The sequence below is a fragment of the Gopherus flavomarginatus genome, chromosome 6, assembly GCF_025201925.1.
Source record: "Gopherus flavomarginatus isolate rGopFla2 chromosome 6, rGopFla2.mat.asm, whole genome shotgun sequence".
In the NCBI taxonomy this organism is placed as follows: Eukaryota; Metazoa; Chordata; order Testudines; family Testudinidae; genus Gopherus; species Gopherus flavomarginatus.
In genome coordinates, this window is record NC_066622.1 from 43,783,326 (window position 1) to 43,802,163 (window position 18,838).

The 18,838-nt window shown below is 39.4% G+C and overlaps 1 protein-coding gene across 1 annotated transcript in view; it reads right to left on the minus strand.

The window, feature by feature from the left end:
• Window positions 1-839: 839 nt before the first annotated feature.
• The window catches only part of LOC127053290 (inter-alpha-trypsin inhibitor heavy chain H3-like), a 42,192-nt gene continuing 24,193 nt past the window's right edge, over window positions 840-18,838 (minus strand). Inside the window, exons 14-22 of the mRNA XM_050957752.1 lie at window positions 18,393-18,547; window positions 16,242-16,247; window positions 14,653-14,679; window positions 13,710-13,766; window positions 12,125-12,238; window positions 10,968-11,172; window positions 7,959-8,131; window positions 2,461-2,572; window positions 840-2,369 (exon numbers count right to left, since the gene is read on the minus strand). Of these exons, the coding sequence (XP_050813709.1) occupies window positions 2,225-2,369; window positions 2,461-2,572; window positions 7,959-8,131; window positions 10,968-11,172; window positions 12,125-12,238; window positions 13,710-13,766; window positions 14,653-14,679; window positions 16,242-16,247; window positions 18,393-18,547 (994 nt within the window). The 3' untranslated portion in view covers window positions 840-2,224. The remainder of the gene's footprint in view (window positions 2,370-2,460; window positions 2,573-7,958; window positions 8,132-10,967; window positions 11,173-12,124; window positions 12,239-13,709; window positions 13,767-14,652; window positions 14,680-16,241; window positions 16,248-18,392; window positions 18,548-18,838) is intronic.

An 18,838-nucleotide genomic window follows, 5' to 3' on the forward strand; every position in this document is an offset into this window, starting at 1 on the left:
CACCCTCCTAAGGCACACCAAACTTCAAAGGACTCCAACTAAGCATGTTGCTTAGAGGAGGACTTAGAAAGTTGACCTTCAAATAGAAATGGTGATGCAACCTTAATTATAGTGGCACTGCCAAGCCAATGTTCTGGGGTAAAAAATTAAATATTAACTTTTGGAATTGTAGATATGCTATAATTAAGTTTACATGCTACTCTAATGTTAGCAAGTATGAGTGGGATAAGCCTACACATCTGTTTGTGGACATTAACTGTAAACCTGTATAATCTTTTCAATAAAATAGTTTTTTAACATGTCTTTAAAAATAATTGTATACACAAAGAGTCTACTTTTCCTCTGACCCATGCACTTAATTTTCTATTAACCTTAATGGCATCTACACATGCATCAAAAAGAGGATGAACTGCAAAATTAAAAGTAAAATACTGAGTTGAGAAACAGAAAAGTGTGATGAACTGCCATAGGACACTTATAACAACTCTGTTGCGTCTAAGCATCCAGAACTAGAGATATCTGGCGAACAATGACAATTCTGTTTTGTGACAATTTTTGAGCTCTCTCAATTTGTTTTCATTCCACAGTGGAACAAAACCAAAGTCTTTTGAATGTTCTTGCAAAATAGAATTGTGTCAAAACAGCTGTGTCAAAAAGTTCAGCTTTTTTATTTCTCTCTCTCCCTCTCTGGTCAGACGTGACTGGAGAGGCTGGGACCTCAAAATCCTTCTTGACAGAACCACCAGCAAAACAGACACTTCTCCACAAAATGATTCAGCATTGACAAAACTGCTTAGTTTGATTAAATTTAATTTTTTGTTAATTTTTTTAAGACTCAAAGATATGTTGTGGACAAAATTTACTTTTTTGGTGACTCTGCTTCCTTATAGTGTTGCCAACTTTATATTACTGGTGGGTAATTAAAACAAGGTTTTCTTATCATTTGCAATATTCCTTATTTTGCTATCAATTAGAAATACCTAGAACTCTACATATACTGTTGTAACCTTATTTATCAAAGCCAAAAAATTGGCAAATATAGAGACTATGTGCCCAGTATAGTAGCATGTATCTTCTTTATTTCTGAACGTCCCATTTTTCTTTACTAAAATTAGCGTGAAAACAGGATAGATATTTCTTATGGATTCTCATGCTCTGGGGTTCATCTTCCTACTCCTACTCTTTCGGGAAGTGTTCATTTTAACAGAATGTGCCAAATATTTACAGCACATGACAAAACTACTTTATTGTTGCATTTTGCTGTGAATTAAAATGTAGGCCTATTTTTTCCCCACTCTAGTGGTGGCTGGGTCACATTCAAAGGTTGATGAGCCTGATACAGACGAGCTATCGGAACTGAATTTTTCAGTTCAGGTAATAGTGATTCATGCTTTAAAATCCAGAGATCCCAGGATGAACCCTTGCTGCCGATCCTTCCAGGAACGTGGTGGTACACCAGCACACCACACAATACAATTAAGTACACAAATAGTTCTACAAAGTTATGGATTTATAAATTCCCTTGAAAATAAGGTCTGATCTATCTGATCAGAAGTGTCAGATGCTCTGTTATGCTGCAGATAATTCATTACAACATTTACCTGACACTCTGGAATCTATGCCTTGTTGGATGGCAATTGGAATGACTAAATAAGACAGCAAGTTTTGAAGCTTTTATTTATTTTGAGACTCAAGTACTTGAATTAAATGTTTTCCTCCATTTACAGAGAGGAATTATAAAGCTTGTAAATGAATTTAATAAAAAAAAATCTATATTTGGTTTATGTGATGAAATAGAATGATTTTGTAGATATTGGTTGCGTGATGCCTGTTTAGGCAAACACAACAGCTACTTTTCATTTAAGAATTAATCACACACAAACTAGCCTGATTCACTAGAATTGGTTATATGACAGTATTGCCAACTAACACAACAATTCTGGGGGAGGGATAGCTCAGTGGTTTGCGCATTGGCCTGCTAAACCTAGGGTTGTAAGTTCAGTCCTTAAGGGGGCCATTTAGGGATCTGGGGCAAAAATCTGTGAAGGACAGTACTTGTTCCTGCTAGTGAAGGCAGGGGACTGGACTCAATGGCCTTTCAAGGTCCCTCTCAGTTCTATGAGATCAGGATAGATAGGTAAGCTTAACTATAATTTAACAGCTGATTGATTATTAGAAAGCATAAGTCATTCAGAAAAATGGTCTCTAAACACACATCTGAGGATTAATTTACAGTTGTGCCAAATATATTGGAAACAATATAGTCTGTGTGAACTCCATCAATCAGCCCTGCTCCATTGTTATGAACAAACCAGCAAGGGATATCAATGCCATGCTTGGGATCTTTTCTGTAATCTTTCTGCCAGCCCCTGAAATAGAAAACATATAACTATGTAAATATCAATGCACAAGCTACAAGTAGATAAGGTAATATTTTCAAAGGACTTTATTATTATTTACCTAGTTACTGTCAGTTTATTGTTTTTGATCACGATTGTAGCATCTGGTTTCTTGGGATCAGACCCAGGATGGATTTCAAGTATATTAAAGTCAATGTGGTGAAAAAATTGCCCTAAAAAATGAGAAACAATATCAACTGTTAACATTTCATGCCTGTGATGTGCATTAAAAACGTCATTTACGCTCCTACATTGATTTTTCAGGCTCTCCTAAGGATCTAGGTATACAGGGCCAAAATTTCAGCAGAATGTCAAATATGCATCCACACAATTTGTGGATACACTGATTTTGCATAAGCAAATACTAACTAACTTTCAGGCCAATTTAAGTATTATTTGTTTTGTATTTTGTATAATATCTATTTAATAATAATTAATAATCCTTTACTCTTCTACAGTATCTTCCAGCTGTGTCTAAATTTTCTGTGACTTGTGTTAAAGGAAGCCAATCTGGGCATACAACTTCATGAAATATGATGAGTACTATGCAAAAATGGATGGAGTTGGACAGAGTGCTGTCTAGTTATGCAAATCAAAACTTCAAAAAGATGTTTCATGTACAAGACCATTTTGTTTGAACAGCTGTAGATCCTCACAATTGAAAACTGAGTTGCCAATAATTATCTTTAAATTATTTGATTAATCTAAATTAGTTTAGGGCTCTTAGATTAGGGATTTTATTTCTGCCCCATTTCTCCATAAATTGTGTCCTAACTCAAGCATACATGGTAAAATTTCTCTCTTTTAATCTCCCTTCATAAATTCCTCATGGTCACCTTGTTTTCTGTCATGTCTGTTCAGTTGCATTGGTTGGGCGTCCCATCCAAGCACCTACTGCTTTTATTCGACAATAAATACACGTATTGGGAAAGCAGCCATTGTAACCTTGAAAATGATTGAGCTCAGAAAACTGTTTGGTAGAATTTCTGAATTCCAATTGCATGTGCACTCTTCTGGCAGAATTTTCTGCCGCTGCTTCTGCATTGTGTTGCATTGTTTGTATAAAATTGTTATATGGTTGGTGCAGAATAACTGGAGTGTTTTCACAAATATTAGCTAACAAATAGAAATAATTGTAGTTTATTTAATAAAATACAAGGCCAAACTCAGGGGTGATATAAATGATACTATGAGATTCATGCCAATGAGCTGATATAAACCAGGCTATGTCAGTGTGCCTGTAGGATGCTGTAACTTAAAATACCAATGGGATGGTAGCAAGAACAGCGAATAATGCTCTACCTCAATGGTTTTCAAACTGTTTTTCTGGGGACCCAGTTGAAGAAAATTGTTGATGCCCATGACCCATGGGGCTCAGGGCTGGGACAGGGGATTGGGGTGTGGGGTTGTGATGCGGACTTACCTCCAGCAGCTCCTGGTCAGCAGCGCAGCCGAGGAGCAGAGGCAGGCTTCCGGCCTGTCCTGGCACCGTAGACCATGCTGTGCCCCGGAAGCAGCCAGCACCAGGTCCAGCTTCTAGGCAGAGGCGTGCAAGCAGCTTTGCACGACTCTCAGCCGCAGGCACCGCTTCTCCCCTCTCCCCAGTTCCCGGCCAATGGGAGTGTGAAGCCGGTGCTTAGGGTGGAGGCAGCAGTGTTGAACCTGCTGCTGGCCGCTTCTGAGGTGCAATGCGGTGTTGGAACAGGTAGGCACTAGCCTGCCTTAGCTGGGCAGCACTGCTGATGGGACTTTTAATGTACCAGTCGCCGGTGCTGACCAGAGCGGCCAAGTGCCTGATGTGCCATGACTCAGTACTGGGTCACGACCCGAACTTTGAAAAACGCTGCCCTACCTTATCTGACCTCTTACTGTTAGCATTTTCTTGCTATAGGGCCCCATTGGCCCGTAAATTACACCACCTAACACACTCGCTTACTAACATGTAATTTACGTCACCATTGATGACTTTTTTTTCAGATTCCAAATACAGGTGCTAAAAAATGGTGAGAGTACATCTGTAATAATTCAGTATCCTTCCACCATCAGCAAACTCACTGACCTGTTAGGAATACAAGCTTATTACCCTCAACCTAAACCTGCAAGGGAAAATTGGCAGGAGTTTACATAATTCTTGAACACACAGTAGTACTTCCAACGGATAATGCATCCCAGTAAAGGTATTACACTGGCAGAAAATACGTTTCAGTGGTGCTGTGCCTTTAAGTATGCAGCAATTCTCCAAAAAGAGACATATTTTTGGAGTTTAATGTACCCACCCTACACACACCCACATCATATACCATTTGAAAGCTTATTTTATTTATGTTCGATGAAGTACAATGTGGAGCTGTAAAGTGGTGCCGTAAGCCTGTAAGTGATGTAAACAATGGTGTCCAAAATGAGTGTGTGTCATTTTTTTCACAGTTCCAAAAACACTGCAACATGACTACTACTACAGTTTTTACTGTCTACATTAATTTCAACACCTTATTGTGGTATTTATTGGTCAAAGCTATCACACAACAATGTATTTCAAGATATTTAATGGTTTTGCATGGGGAAATATTTTTAAGCTGTTTAGCATGTGGCAAAAATGGCAGATTATCAGCATTTTGCAATATACTAATATCAAATGTTTTCATATCTCACATTATTAATTGTCAAAGTATCTCAGAAGTGATTATAATAGTTTTCTATATTTTCAATTGAAATTTGCTGAACAGATCAGCCTCACTCTGAAGGTTGTTTTCCAGTATCAATAGATTGCATGCCACAGTTTGTGCTGCAGAGTGAGTAGGTATAACTGTACATGAATTCCTAATATAAAGCTTTTGTCTTTGTAGCTTTTTAGTTCAGTTTTTTAATTCAGTGACACTTATGCTCAGGTCAGTATTAGTGTTGGAGATGACAATACACAGCTTCGTACTGGACTTCAATCAAAGTGCTCAATATACAAAAATGGCAATTTGGATCTAACATATAGATCTAATATAGATCTAATTTAGCATGTCTCTATACTCGTACAAAATGAAGAATGGTGAGTATTAGCGGTAGTAATGCTAACAATGCTGCTTTGGGAATTTATCTCTATGGGGAAGTTACAGTATATGAAGACATTGAGGACAAACGGACCTTAAAGCTTACATCAAAGAAAAAAAGTTCTCCACAAACTTTGAAAAATGTGTTATTTGTCAAGAAAATCAAAAAAATGCAAAACTGTCAAAAGCCACCAGTGCTGAACAGAATTCTGGGATGCTGGCATCAGAAGCCAGGAGAGACGAACTGTATTGGCTGCTACTGAATGAGACTCTGAATCTGATCAGAGAGCATCATAGTCATGTATTTCTATAGCCACCAGAGAAAGCTCATCCTCCAGGACTGGGTTTGTTGCATAGTTTGCTTGAGACAAAAACACACAAGAAAGACATGAAACTTCATAAAATAGAAATGTGGAAGAGCAACCAAACTAAGGAAAGCAGAACTTCAAAGAGAAGCTGATCACATGTTGCACAGAATAGGTATGGAAGACTTGATTGCTAAGGATACAGTTTACCACTTCAATCTTTCTTTCTTCCTGCTTGAGTAAAACAAATCTTAAAGTAAAACCAGCTAGTTACACTGCAACAGTTCAGTCACCTTATCATGCTGCATTTTATCAGCTTATTAAAGAGACAGACAATGACATGTACAACAAGAAGGCTCTTCTCCTCTCCAACCTGCTACAAAGATATAAAGCCCTACTTCCCTCAGATATAGAAACTGCAAGATATGCCACTAGCAAGTTACAGGCAAGATTAGAAAAACCACTATGGTTCTGCAATTTCATTCCATGCACAACATGGACAAGGCAAGTCTACCACTGTTCTATGCCAAGGCTTAAATTCATTTGGAGCCCACTGGAATAGAACTCTGGTAAACATTTTCAAACTCATGGGAGGTGCCAGGGCTCAGGTTTTGGGGTGTCAGCCCTGTGGGAGGCACCAGGGCTCAAGGTTCGGAGCTTCAGCCTTGTAGCGCATGCCAGGCTTCAGCTGCACAGGAGATAATGATGATGACTAGAAATGTCACCAGTGATATTACAATTCACTTATACCGCTACATATTTATTACTAAATATTTTTTACCCTTTACATTGTTACAATGTTTTGAGGTCCCAAAGGAATCCAATTTTGTTTTGAAATAATACATTAAGCTAACAGAGTAATTAAGTAACAAAAACAAATGCAAATACACTTCTACCCCGATATAACGTGGTCCTCGGAAGCCAAAAATCCCTACCGTGTTACAGGTGAAACCCCATTATACCGGGATAGCGGCAGCAGGGTTCCAGCAGTGATTTAAAGAGCTCGGGACTTCAGCCACGGGGAGCCCCGGGCCCTTTAAATCACCACCCGAGCCCTGCTGCTGAAGCCTAAGGGTAGTGGCGGCAGGGCTCCGACAATGATTTAAAGGGCCCGGGGATCCCCACAGCGGCCAGAGCTTCGAGCCCTGCTGTCACTACCATGGAGCTGCGGCAGCGGGGCTCGGCTGGCGATTTAAAGGGCCCGGGCTCCCCACAGCCCTTTAAATCACCAGCCGAGCCCCACTGCCACAGCCCCCGGGGTGGCGGTGACAAGGCTCCAGTGGTGATTTAAAGAGCCCCGGGCTTTGGCTCCCGCAGGGAGCCCAGGCCCTTTAAATCGCCGGCCAAGCCCCACTGCCGCAGCTCCAGCGGTGATTTACAGGGCCTGGGGCTCCCCGCAATAGCTGAAGCCCTGGGTCCTTTAAAGCGCCGCTCAAGCCCTGCTGCCGGAGCCCCGGGTTACCGCGCTATTTGCGAACCCGTGTTATATCGGGTCACATTATATTGGGGTAGAGGTGTATTTCAAAGTTGTCATTTTAACATGTTGATGGTATCGTTTTTAATTCCTGTTTCTATGGTATTGACACCACATGACAGTTCCACATCATACCTCATCTTAAAGTAGCCATAATAAGCTTTCAAATGATGCATGATGTGCATATGTTTAGAAAAGGTACACTGAATTGACCAAATTGATGATGTGTGACTCTCACTTACCTTATTCCCAGAATGACTGTTGAACACCAAATCAGGGCCTTGTCTTCACTATGGGGGAAAAAAACGGTATGTTCTTACCATGTTAGCTAACTGGAGACAAAACCCAGGTGAAGACAAGGCAGTCTCTGAGTTTAACATGTGTTAGCAGGTCAAAATATTTCCAAGGTAAAAATATACCATTTTTCCTAGTTTGGATGCATGCACAGTGAATTGGCAGATTTTGGCTGTACAGTGAGTAATGGGTATTTTAACAGTGCCTATCTCTAGGTGTAAAATGATGATCAAACTGAAACAAGAAACATCCACTTTTCAAAGAGTTTGAGAGAGTTTGTGCAATAAAGAAAACAAGTCTGTAGATGAGTATTAGGCAGACATTAAGGTGGATCAGCGAGACTAGTGAGGGCAAGTGGGTCAGTTTAAGCACTGGGAAAAGAAATAAGAAAAATAGTTGTTAAAGTTTTGAAGAGTCTGACCCCACAAGGCCTTATGTGAATTCATACCTAATAAGCCATGGGTACGTTCAGACAGCTTGTGACTATCCAGCGTATACAATCCTAGGAAGTCCTGGTGTAGAGGATGCTTCTTCCACACTTGGTGCAAAACAATAACAAATGATGCGCCATCTCCCATTGAAAGCACTAGATTTTTTTTCCTGTTGATTATGACAGTTAGACTGGGGAAAAAAGAAACCATAATTAAGAAATGTTGTTTCTTGATGTCATTATTGTGAATAACAACAGAATTACTAGAGATGATGAAGGACTTGAGAAAGGAAAACTGTCTGGCAAACAAGCAAGTAGCGCGCGTGCGTGCGTGCGTGAGAGAGACTTGAGTGCTAATCCCTCACTTTCAAATCTCTTTGCAAATCACTTCTATTGAAACATCTACTAGAACTGGCCACCTAATAATGGATAGGCTGAGACACAATTGGATATAATATGCCTATGTATTTGTTTATTAATAAAATGTATGCCTTTCATCACTATTTTTCTTGAATGCTGTGTCTCACTGCTCCCTCCCCTTTAACTGTCTGAGCTGAGACAGTAAACTCTACAGACTGTGTCATCAATGTTATATGCAGTGTAGTTGTTGTCATGTCGATCCCAGGATATCAGAGAGACAAGGTGACTGAGGTAATATCTTTTATTGAATCAACTTCTGTTGGTGAGAAAGACAAGCTCTCACAGTGTGGCTCGAAAGTGTGTCTCTCTCACCAACAGAAGTTGGTCCAATAAAAGATATTACCTCACCTACCTTCTCCGTCAATGCTAGTAAAAATAAAGCTCCAATCCTGAATAAGTTCTTTGGGCATTACCACAATAAAAATATTAAATGCACAAGACAGATTGTGTCTTTGCTATCATGCTCTCTCTACTGCACAGTTCTAACAGGTTCTAGCTGTGCATCTCATAGACTTTAGGGTCAGAAGGGACCAATATGATCATCTGTCTGACCTCCTGCACAAAGCAGGCCACAGAACCCTACCCATCCACTTCTATAACAAACCCCTAACCTATGTCCGAGTTATTGAAGTCTTCAAATTGTGGTTTGAAGACCTCAAGCTGCAGAGAATCCACCAGCAAGGGACCCACATCCCACGCTGCAGAGGAAGGCGAAAAACCTCCAGGGCCTCTGCCAATCTGCCCCGGAGGAAAATTCCTTCCCAACCCCAAATATGGCGATCAGCTAAACCCTGAGCATGTGGGCAAGACTCACCAGCCAGCCCTCAGGAAAGAATTCCCTGCAGTAACTCAGATCCCATCCAACATCCCATCACAGACCACTGGGCATACTTATCTGCTGATATTCAAAGATCAATTGCCAAAATTAAGCTATCCCATCATACCATCCCTTCCATAAACTTATTAAGCTTAGTCTTAAAGCCAGATATGTCTTTTGCCCCCACTACTCCCCTTGGAAGGCTGTTCCAGAACTTCACTCCTCTAATGGTTAGAAACCTTTGTCTAATTTCAAGTCTAAACTTCCTAGTGTCCAGTTTATACCCATTTGTTCTTGTGTCTACGTTGGTACTAAGCTTAAATAATTCCTCTCCCTCCCTAATATTAATCCCTCTGATATATTTATAAAGAGCAAGCATATCCCCCCATAGCCTTCTTTTGGCTAAGCTAAACAAGCCAAGCTCTTTGAGTCTCCTTTCATAAGGCAGGTTTTCCATTCCTCAGATCATCCTAGTAGCCCGTCTCTGAACCTGTTCCAGTTTGAATTCATCATTCTTAAACATGGGAGACCAGAACTGCACACAGTATTCCAGATGAGGTCTCACCAGTGCCTTATATAACATCTGAGGAGAGCAGAACACTGAAGTTGATCATCCCTTTGTTCTGAGACAAGAATTTTACTCAGAGTACCTAATGAAAATCTGAAGAAGTAGGGCTGTGAATATTGAAGCTAATTTAAAAACAAACAGTAGCTGATCCTCAATTATTTTGTATCTTGGATAGTCATTTATATCTGTACAAACTGGATATAAAATAATGTCATTCTGATCTGGTGCCTGGTATAAATAACTCCACACTGAGAAAGCAGGTGGAGAATCAGGCCCTAACTAGTTTTATTTTTATATATACACACACACAACAAAAGAGACATTGATTCCTCTACGTATAAATGGCATGATTTCCATTTCTGAAAATATGTGTTTGTTACAATATATCTGTTTTGTCTTTGAGCAAAATTTTTGAGAAACTTAAAACTCTGACAATTTATATATAGAATAGGCCACATCTTGTTATTTATCTCTTGAAGATTGTTAGTCACTGTAATATTGGGTACAAAGCTAAATCCTATTTTACGTAAGGGGAAAATTCTTCTCTCATTTATTACTGTAAATCTAGAGAAATTTAATGATAGTTACTCTGGATTTACACAGTGAAGCTGAGAGCAGAATCTAGCAGGATTTGAACCAGTATTAGAGTGTTCAGGTTATCCTTTGCATGTTCATAAAATGTATCCTCAATTTTAGTAGAGCTGTGCAAATAACAGGTTTTTCGATTCTTTGATGATTCTAAAAAATAAAATAAAATAAAATAAAATACAAGTTTTGGATCGGTCTGAAAGTGAAATTTTTCAGAATTTTTGGCAAATCAAAAAGTAAAAAAAAATTATTACTGGTCAAATGAAATGTTTCATTTTGACATTTTCTAAATGAAACATTTCAATTTTGACCATTATAAAATGTTTGTGATTGATTTTTTAATAAAATTAAAAGAAATTGTGAAACAAAAAGTTGTTTAGAACTGAAAATTTGAAACATTTCATTTAGAAAAATGTCAAAATGAAGTTTTTCATTTTTTCCCCCTGAATTAAAAAATAAAATGTTGGCTGAAACAATTCAGCAAAACTGGCTTTCACAAAACCTGTGCTGTTGTTGAATCTGGATTTCCACCAAAAAAGTTTCAGATGAAAAATTTCACTCAGTTTATTCTTTAGTGAACAATAGCTTTTTCACAAATTTGAAAATTCTTGAATGATTCTGGTATTTGTGATACCCTTCTTGTCGCAGGGTGACTGTATCAAGCCAGGTGAAAACTGTCTTCTTTCTGCCCTTCTGGAGGGTTATTTTCTCAGGAGTAACTTCTAGTTTTAATTCCAGCTTCTTATTTTCAATCCCAAGCTTTCCAAAATATGTGTTTTGGATCTTTGCATCACTGCTCACTCTCTTATCTCCAATAAGCTGCCCATTGACTCTGATGCCTAAAATTAAAAAAAGAAAGATTCTGGTCAGCATATGTCAAGGAATGACATGGAAAAACTAAATCTGAGAAAATAAATCAGTTCAGAATCACATCAGAATTGTGACTTTGTTTATTGTGGTCCAGAGCAGCATGTAAGAGCTATAATGCAATGGAGAATCTGGCCTGGAGTCTTCTGTTGAATGGGAATTCAGTCAGAATAAGCGGCCGTCCACCAGGGCGTATGGAATAAGATTCTACTTGTATTGGTTGGCGCTTCAGTGTTGAGAAGGAAAAGTCTGAGCCATTATTTTCTATCACTCATTTTAAGCCTATTCCAGGCAAGTTATAGCAAACACGACTTATTTGGAATTCACACTACTTCCATTCACTGGGCCATATTATACCTGTACAATTCCTCTGAGGGGATGGCCAAAAGTTCCTTTTCCTACTAAAAGTGAAAATATAGTCACACTAATGGTACAATGCACTTTACCTTTTACACTAAGGCTACGTCTTCACTACCCGCCGTATGGGCGGGTAGCAATCAGTTTCTCGGGGATCGATATATCGCGTCTCATCTAGACGCGATATATCGATCCCCGAACACGCTCCTCTTGACTCCGGAACTCCACTGGAGCGAGCGGCGGTAGCGGAGTCGACAGGGGGAACCGCGGACGTCGATCCCGCGCCGTGAGGACGGTAGGTAATTCGATCCAAGATACTTCGACTTCAGCTACATTATTCACGTAGCTGAAGTTGCGTATCTTAGATCGATCCCCTCCCCTAGTGTAGACCAGCCCTCAGTGAAGGAGTATTCCCTTGCTGTAGCTGTGTAACTCCCATTAATGTCACTGCAAGTTACAAGCTCACATTGTGTCAAGGAAGAGAAGGGCCCTCTAAATGTAAGGTGAAGAGCCCTCTAAATGAAGTAAATATCCTGATTTTTTGTATTTAAAGAATGAAAAACTCACCTGTAACTGGGTCATCTATTAAATTTAACACTGCACCTGTCTCTTCATTGATATTGAAACAAATGGCATCTTCTTTTTGTGGCACTGATATAATGAAGTGTGGATCTCCATCAACTGTAAATAATAATCACTAGCATTTATATAATGCTGCAGATGTTCAAAAGTTGTGCACAAACAAAAACTAGTTAATTAAACATTATTATGTCTCCTCTTAGTTGATTTATACTGCCTCTTTAGAACAGCAACTTTTAAATTAGAGTGAAGCAGTGGGATTAGAATGAAAGAGTAGCCACATTTGGCAATGGTCTAGCTAATACACCTTCACCCCGATATAATGCGGTCCTCGGGAGCCAAAAAACCTTACCGCATTATAGGTGAAATGGCGCTATATCGAACTTGCTTTGATCCACCGGCGTGCACAGCCCCGCCCCCCTCTCCCCCCCGAGTGCTGCTTTACCGCTTTATGTCAGAATTTGTGTTATATTGGATCACGTTATATCAGGGTAGAGGTGTATCAACATAATTTACTGGGTGGAAGTAGGAGAAATTGGAACCCAATGAGATTTCTGGACCTAAAGATAACAAATCCTCATAAGAGTTTTAGCAAAATAGTTTTGTTGTGATAAGTGTGTGTGTTGTGATAAAAGTGTCCAGTAACAAGGCCATCTACATAGGAGGCAACTTTGTTAGAAAAATATGATATCCTAATGCAAAAAGTGCTTAGAATTAGACCAAAGAACACAGTCTGAGCTTAATGTGTATAGTTAAGATATCATTTGATTCCTACAAAATGTTTCCACGAATAGGCAAATGCCAAAAAGATAAATTTCTGGGATGAGAGTTTTAGGGGGCTAGATAAAGAGAAGCTGGCTATAACACCCATTTTTTTGCAAAACTAAAAGCTAACCCACAATGTTTAGCAAAATCCAAACAATCCTGGTTTTGTCCATCTTTCCAATGTGACATGGAATTGTGGAAGAGTTAAAGCTATGTAAAATCAATATAATATACCACAGTATTCTGGATTGCTGCTAGGAAGAGAGCAACTTGGGAATTTTTTTTTAAATTTACTTATAGAATTGACCCTGTTGAAAGATGTTCTGAATATAAAACTTCTAAGCTCTACAGATGAAGAAAAAAAAATCTATAACCCAACTATTAAAATTTAACATACTAGTGCTACACCAAGTGGCAAACCAAGAAGTAAGCCCTTAGCCTCGAGTAAGCTCTGTTGGGAATAGTAACAAGGAGGGACGTGAAAAAATGCTGGTGAAAGTAGGAGGCTGAGTGATTACCATTCAGACAAAGAAGAGAAGAGTAAGGGTTATTGTCAAGAGGTTTAGGAGCAGAAAGAAAGACCATGATAAAGATTAAACCAGTGAAGGCTGAACGTTATAAAAGAATAAGGGAAACTTTAGATCAAATTAAAATGTGAGCTTATGGAACAAAAATTGCTTATTTATTTTGTTTTTATGAAAATTAATTATACAAAAGATTCTGAAGAATTTTGCAACTTGGTCTTTTTAAGGTTCTCCTCTTTTTTTCAGAGAAGACCTTTTCCCTATTTTATTTAAAACAAACTCACCACTAGTATATAGGGAGGGGATTGGAGGCCTAGAGTACAGATAAGAATGTGTTGGATCTGCATAGAAACAAAGAACAAAGATTGTTAGAACTAAAATCAAAAGGGGATATTTGCACATTGTATCTACAACACAGGTAGGATGTTAACAATTTAAATTACCTGTTCAAGCTTAATTTCTATTCTAGTTCTAATACATAATGGTTATGGTTTGATGGTACTGCTCTGCATTGCCATGTGCAAAACCCAGGTTTGAGTGTCAATCCCAATTTCCAATTTACTGGTTCAGCAGGTACTAGAAGTAATTGTGTTTATTCTCTGTGAATGACTGGGTATCACAAACAGGTTGTGAAGCTATTTCCTCTGATATTTCTTGTCTGGAAGAGGACAGACTATGACAGTACTTAAGGCTGGAAGAGGAAGGCAGAGGATTAAAAACAGAACAAATGGAGAGGATTGTCAGGGTTTTCTCAAGTACATTAGAGACTATCTACACACACACAGTTTGCTATAGCTGCAGTGTGACAGTTGCTGCTGCTCTTGAATCAGGCAAAGTGTCATTGGGCTAGAGACAAACTCATTTACATTGTCTTCATCATTTGATGCTCTCCACTTGAGGCACCAAAGGAACTCTCTTCCAGTGATTCCAACATGTGGCTCAGAGATTCCCGATGAATAATTTGGCAAGGTGTGGAAGCCTGATCTGTGATGCTTCACAGCTGTAAGACTCGAGCCCTAAATCATAAGGATGTTTATACATATGACTGTTCAATCTTTAGTTGCATTTTAACCTATTATGTTGAATTTGCTACTCTTTTCCTAGAGTTTGTTAAAATATAGGTGAAAACACAGACAAACTTACTTCCCTCTGCCTGATCATTTTTGTTGCCTGAAATGATTCCTTTGATAAATCTAGTTCATTCAGAAACTCATGATTATGACTTACATGATTGAGTGCCTGGGACAGCCCTTGCTGTGAATAAAACAAAACAGCATTAGAACAGATACATGAAAGATAAAAATAAAGTATATTCTGCATTCATCTATAGATTTCTAGATGTTTAGAAAACACATACTGCATCATCCCTTGTTTCCCAAGCTGAGAGCATTCTAGAGACAGCAAACCCAACTCTTGGAGAAAGGAAATGTCTTGTGTAGCTTTTGAGAAATCCGCTCAGGCCAACAGGCGGAGCAGCACTAATGAGATCCAAAGGGAGCTTTCCAACAATACTGGAGCTCTTAAGAGTTAAGTAATAGAGGTTAAGCAAATGTAGATATGAATATTGATAAACAACCACACTAATCTAGCAAAGTTGAAACTTACATGGGACATTTAAACAAAAAATCTTACCATGAATCTGGCCTATCCCCAGAAGTGCAGGAGAGGGGGGAAGGGTGTTAGGAAAAACATTTGAAGTAAAGGAGAATTAAGCACTAGAACAGGTTACCAAAGGAGGCTGTGGAATCCCCATCATTGGAGTTTTTTAAGAATAAGTTGGACTAACACCTGTCAAGGATGGTCTAGGTACATATGGTCCTCCCTCAACATAGGGGGATGGACTAGATGACCTTTCAAGGCCCCTTCCAGCCTTACATTTCTATGATTCTATGTAGCATATATGCGGACACAGTACATGGGTCAAATTCTGCTCTTTTCTTTAACCCCTGGAAGAAGCCAAGTCAACAATCCATTTCTAAGGCCAGACCATCTCCTCCCACAGTAAAACTTGTTGGGGGCAGGGTGTCTCTGAGGATCCTCTTTTGCCATTCCTCCTAAATTTGGCTGTAGGGCATGTGTTTTCCATCCATCGCAGGTCCTGCCCCAAAACCTGCCAGATTCCCAGGGATCTCTAAGAGGCCAAGACCATCTGCATGGAGGCCCAGTGCTTCTACACCTGTTCTCTGGCAGTATGGCTGTGTTGGGGGATTCTCATGGGGGCTGTGGGACTGTCCACAGAAAAGACATATTATCTCATCTTGTCCTAGTAAACTTTATGGCTGGAGGGGGAATGGTGTACATCCTATCTGATTCTACCCACTCCTCTGCTTTGTCAGTCTCCTCCATTTCTCCCATGTGGATCCTAGACTAATGGAGCAGCCTTTATGGGGATGAGGTGGCTTGGTGCTGAATGGGCAACTGACAACCCTGGTCCTCCATGTGAGAGGAGAGAAATATGTGCACCAAGAGTCACCTCCATATAATTATCTGGTGGTGAATGATCCTGCCCATGGAAAGCAACTAACAATTCTTATTATTTGCTTCTATTAGGCACCTAGAGTCTATCGTGATAGGTTCATTACAATTTCTAAAGACAGCTGGAGCTGAGTGAACAATGAAAACAATTTATGAATATTCTGCTTGAAAAAAAACATAAAATTCTTACCCATTTATGAATTATTCACTCAGAATACTGCTCAAATAATTTTATTTTTTGTAACGTGTGTAATTTGTCAAATAGATGACTCAGCAACTAATACTCAAGCAGCACTAAGAGACAGAAGTACTGGGTAAAACAAATAGAATTTGAAACTTACCTTCAGCTGTTATCAGGGATGGATATGAAATAATCATAATAAAAAAAAGTTAAATGTTAGTTCCAGGCACACAGTTAAACAGTTGGATAATCTGCTCTAGGTATTCTGAAGAAAAATCAAATATGGTTTGATGGTTCAGACATAACTCTTGTAGCATTTTAAATTTCAAACCCATATTCTTGCTGTTGATGTGAGTAAATGTAAACCAACTGCAAGGGGAACAAATGAAAAGAAAACGTTTAACATATGGAACAACAAATCTGGAATCAATTATGCATGTGAAAAATGAATATTAGCCCGTGGGAACAGTTATACTGACAATTGCTTTACTCTGTCTCACTTTCATGCAGCTGCCAAGTGGTCTTGATAATTTTATTCTGCTGCTATTTTCATGATATGAGATGAGACCCTTCAAATTTCTGGTACAGCTCATGACTATGGTTGAATCTGTAACCCCATTTGCATGTCCAGAAAGGGCAGGTTGGTCAGCTGGGAGCACATTTGAAGGCCAGGGATTTGTGAAGAAACTATCAGAGTGCTGGGAAGCAGGCAAGGAGAGAAAAGCCATTAGGGTAGTGGAGGTGAAGTCCAGCTGGGATGTTTTGTGGAAGGTTTGGTGGACCTAATCCAAGGACAAGATACGAATGAGGAGAATCAGAACAATGTATGTGGTGAAGTGATAGCTGAGGCACTGAAAAGGAATATACTTGTTTTAATTTCCTCAGTACCGCTTACTAAAGATGGACAGAGTCATTTTACATGCCATATAGGTTAAGTAAGAGAAAATGGGCTGTAAGAGAGAAAGCTAAATTAATGAACAACTAGCTAATAACTAACAAAGTAAACAAGAACAAGGGAAAGATAAATGGATCTGAATTTTAAATGACTACTTTCTTCTATTGCATCATATACGTATATTGCGTTTTCCAAACATGAAGATATTATACCTGCCCTTCAGCTATGTAAATGTCTGAACATGCAAAACCTTACAAGAGTACTCTGTCTTCATGTGAGTAAGAACTTGCAGGATCTGACCCTGAATTAAAACAATATACAGAAAAGTTCAGGAGGTAAGGATGTGAACTGAAGTTGAGCATGTCTAGATTATTTAGGTTAAACATGTTTCTTGGTTTTATTTATTTTACTGTTTTGAGATGTTCGTATTTTTATATACCATGATTTTGAATTTACAATATATTTTAAATTTATGGGCAAATGGGTAGCAATGGAAGGTGGACTGATGGAAGTGAGTTTAAAGGACAAAAATGATTCTGTATGGTGCACAGGAGAAAGCTACACTAACCATAGAAGGGCATGGTTTGGAAAATACATTTGCACATTGTGACAAAGTTCTGTCCTTGACTCCATGGGTCCTGCGTTTCCTGGCGGATTTTTGCTAGCCTCAGAGGCTCCCTGTGACCCTCCACATAGCCCTTCTCTCTCTAGAGGCAAGGGTCACAGTTTACTGATCCATTTTCATCATAAGCCACCAATGGAGGTGCGGATAAGCAATCCTCCCTTGCACAGTCTCTTTTGTCTCCCAGTCTCAGTGATTAATCAGGGAGGGGAGGGGGAAAGCCCAAGCCCACCCTCTACTCTGGGCTCCAGCCCAGGGACCCTAAAATTAACAGCTATGGTAGCTGACTTTTTGGAAATAGAACATGTACAATACCCTGGGCCACTTCCCCATAGCAGCTCCCCACTCAACATCTCCTTCACCGTTACCTCAGGGCCTCCTTCCTTACACCTGATATGGATTTCTACTGCTTCATTCCTCCAACAACACAGCTCCCTCCTATAGCTCCTGACACCCACACCTCACTGACTAACTGAGAGGCTTTTAACTAGTTCCAGCCAGCCCTTGTCTGGCTTCAGGTGTCCCAATCAATGTAGCTATCTCCACTGCCTTCTAGAAGGATCTCAACTGGCCCCAGGTGTCTTGATTAACGTGGAGCAACTGCCATTTGATTACCATGGTACCAGGGATTTGTTTAGCCTGGGGCTAACATACCTGTTCCTCACTACTTTACTGTAGCCATATGGCCTTGCCTCATCACAATATATATATGAAATTCTGCTCCAAAGTGAAAAGCGCCTATCTAAGGGAATGTCAAATGGTCATTTGTAAAGTAAAACTGAAAACGTCTGTACCTTCTACTGGCTTATCAGCAATTGCAGCTTTATCTTCATTATCTTCTGGCTTCGTAACCACCATGGATGTCAAAGGTGTCACAAACTTGTATTTCAGAGAGAGCTCCAGGGCTTCAGTGGTAAGATTTTCCTTTTCTTCTCCCTGAGCTACAGTGCTGAATGAAGGGAGAGAATCAGAACATAAGCCTTCTACAAAGCCAAATCATTAAACACTGGATTAAGTATTTTATTCTCTCTTTAAAATATGAAGCTATCCATTTATCTGCTGAAATGAAATACACATTTCCTTTTGAGAGTACTTCTGACTTCACTGAGGGGCAGAGAAGGTAGCCACAGTCTGATCCTGTATTTGCACTCCTTTAAAATTAACTTGAAAAATCAATACTTACTATTTTTTTGTTATGGAGAGTAAATTAGGTAAACAGTTCGGTATTTTCTGTGCATTT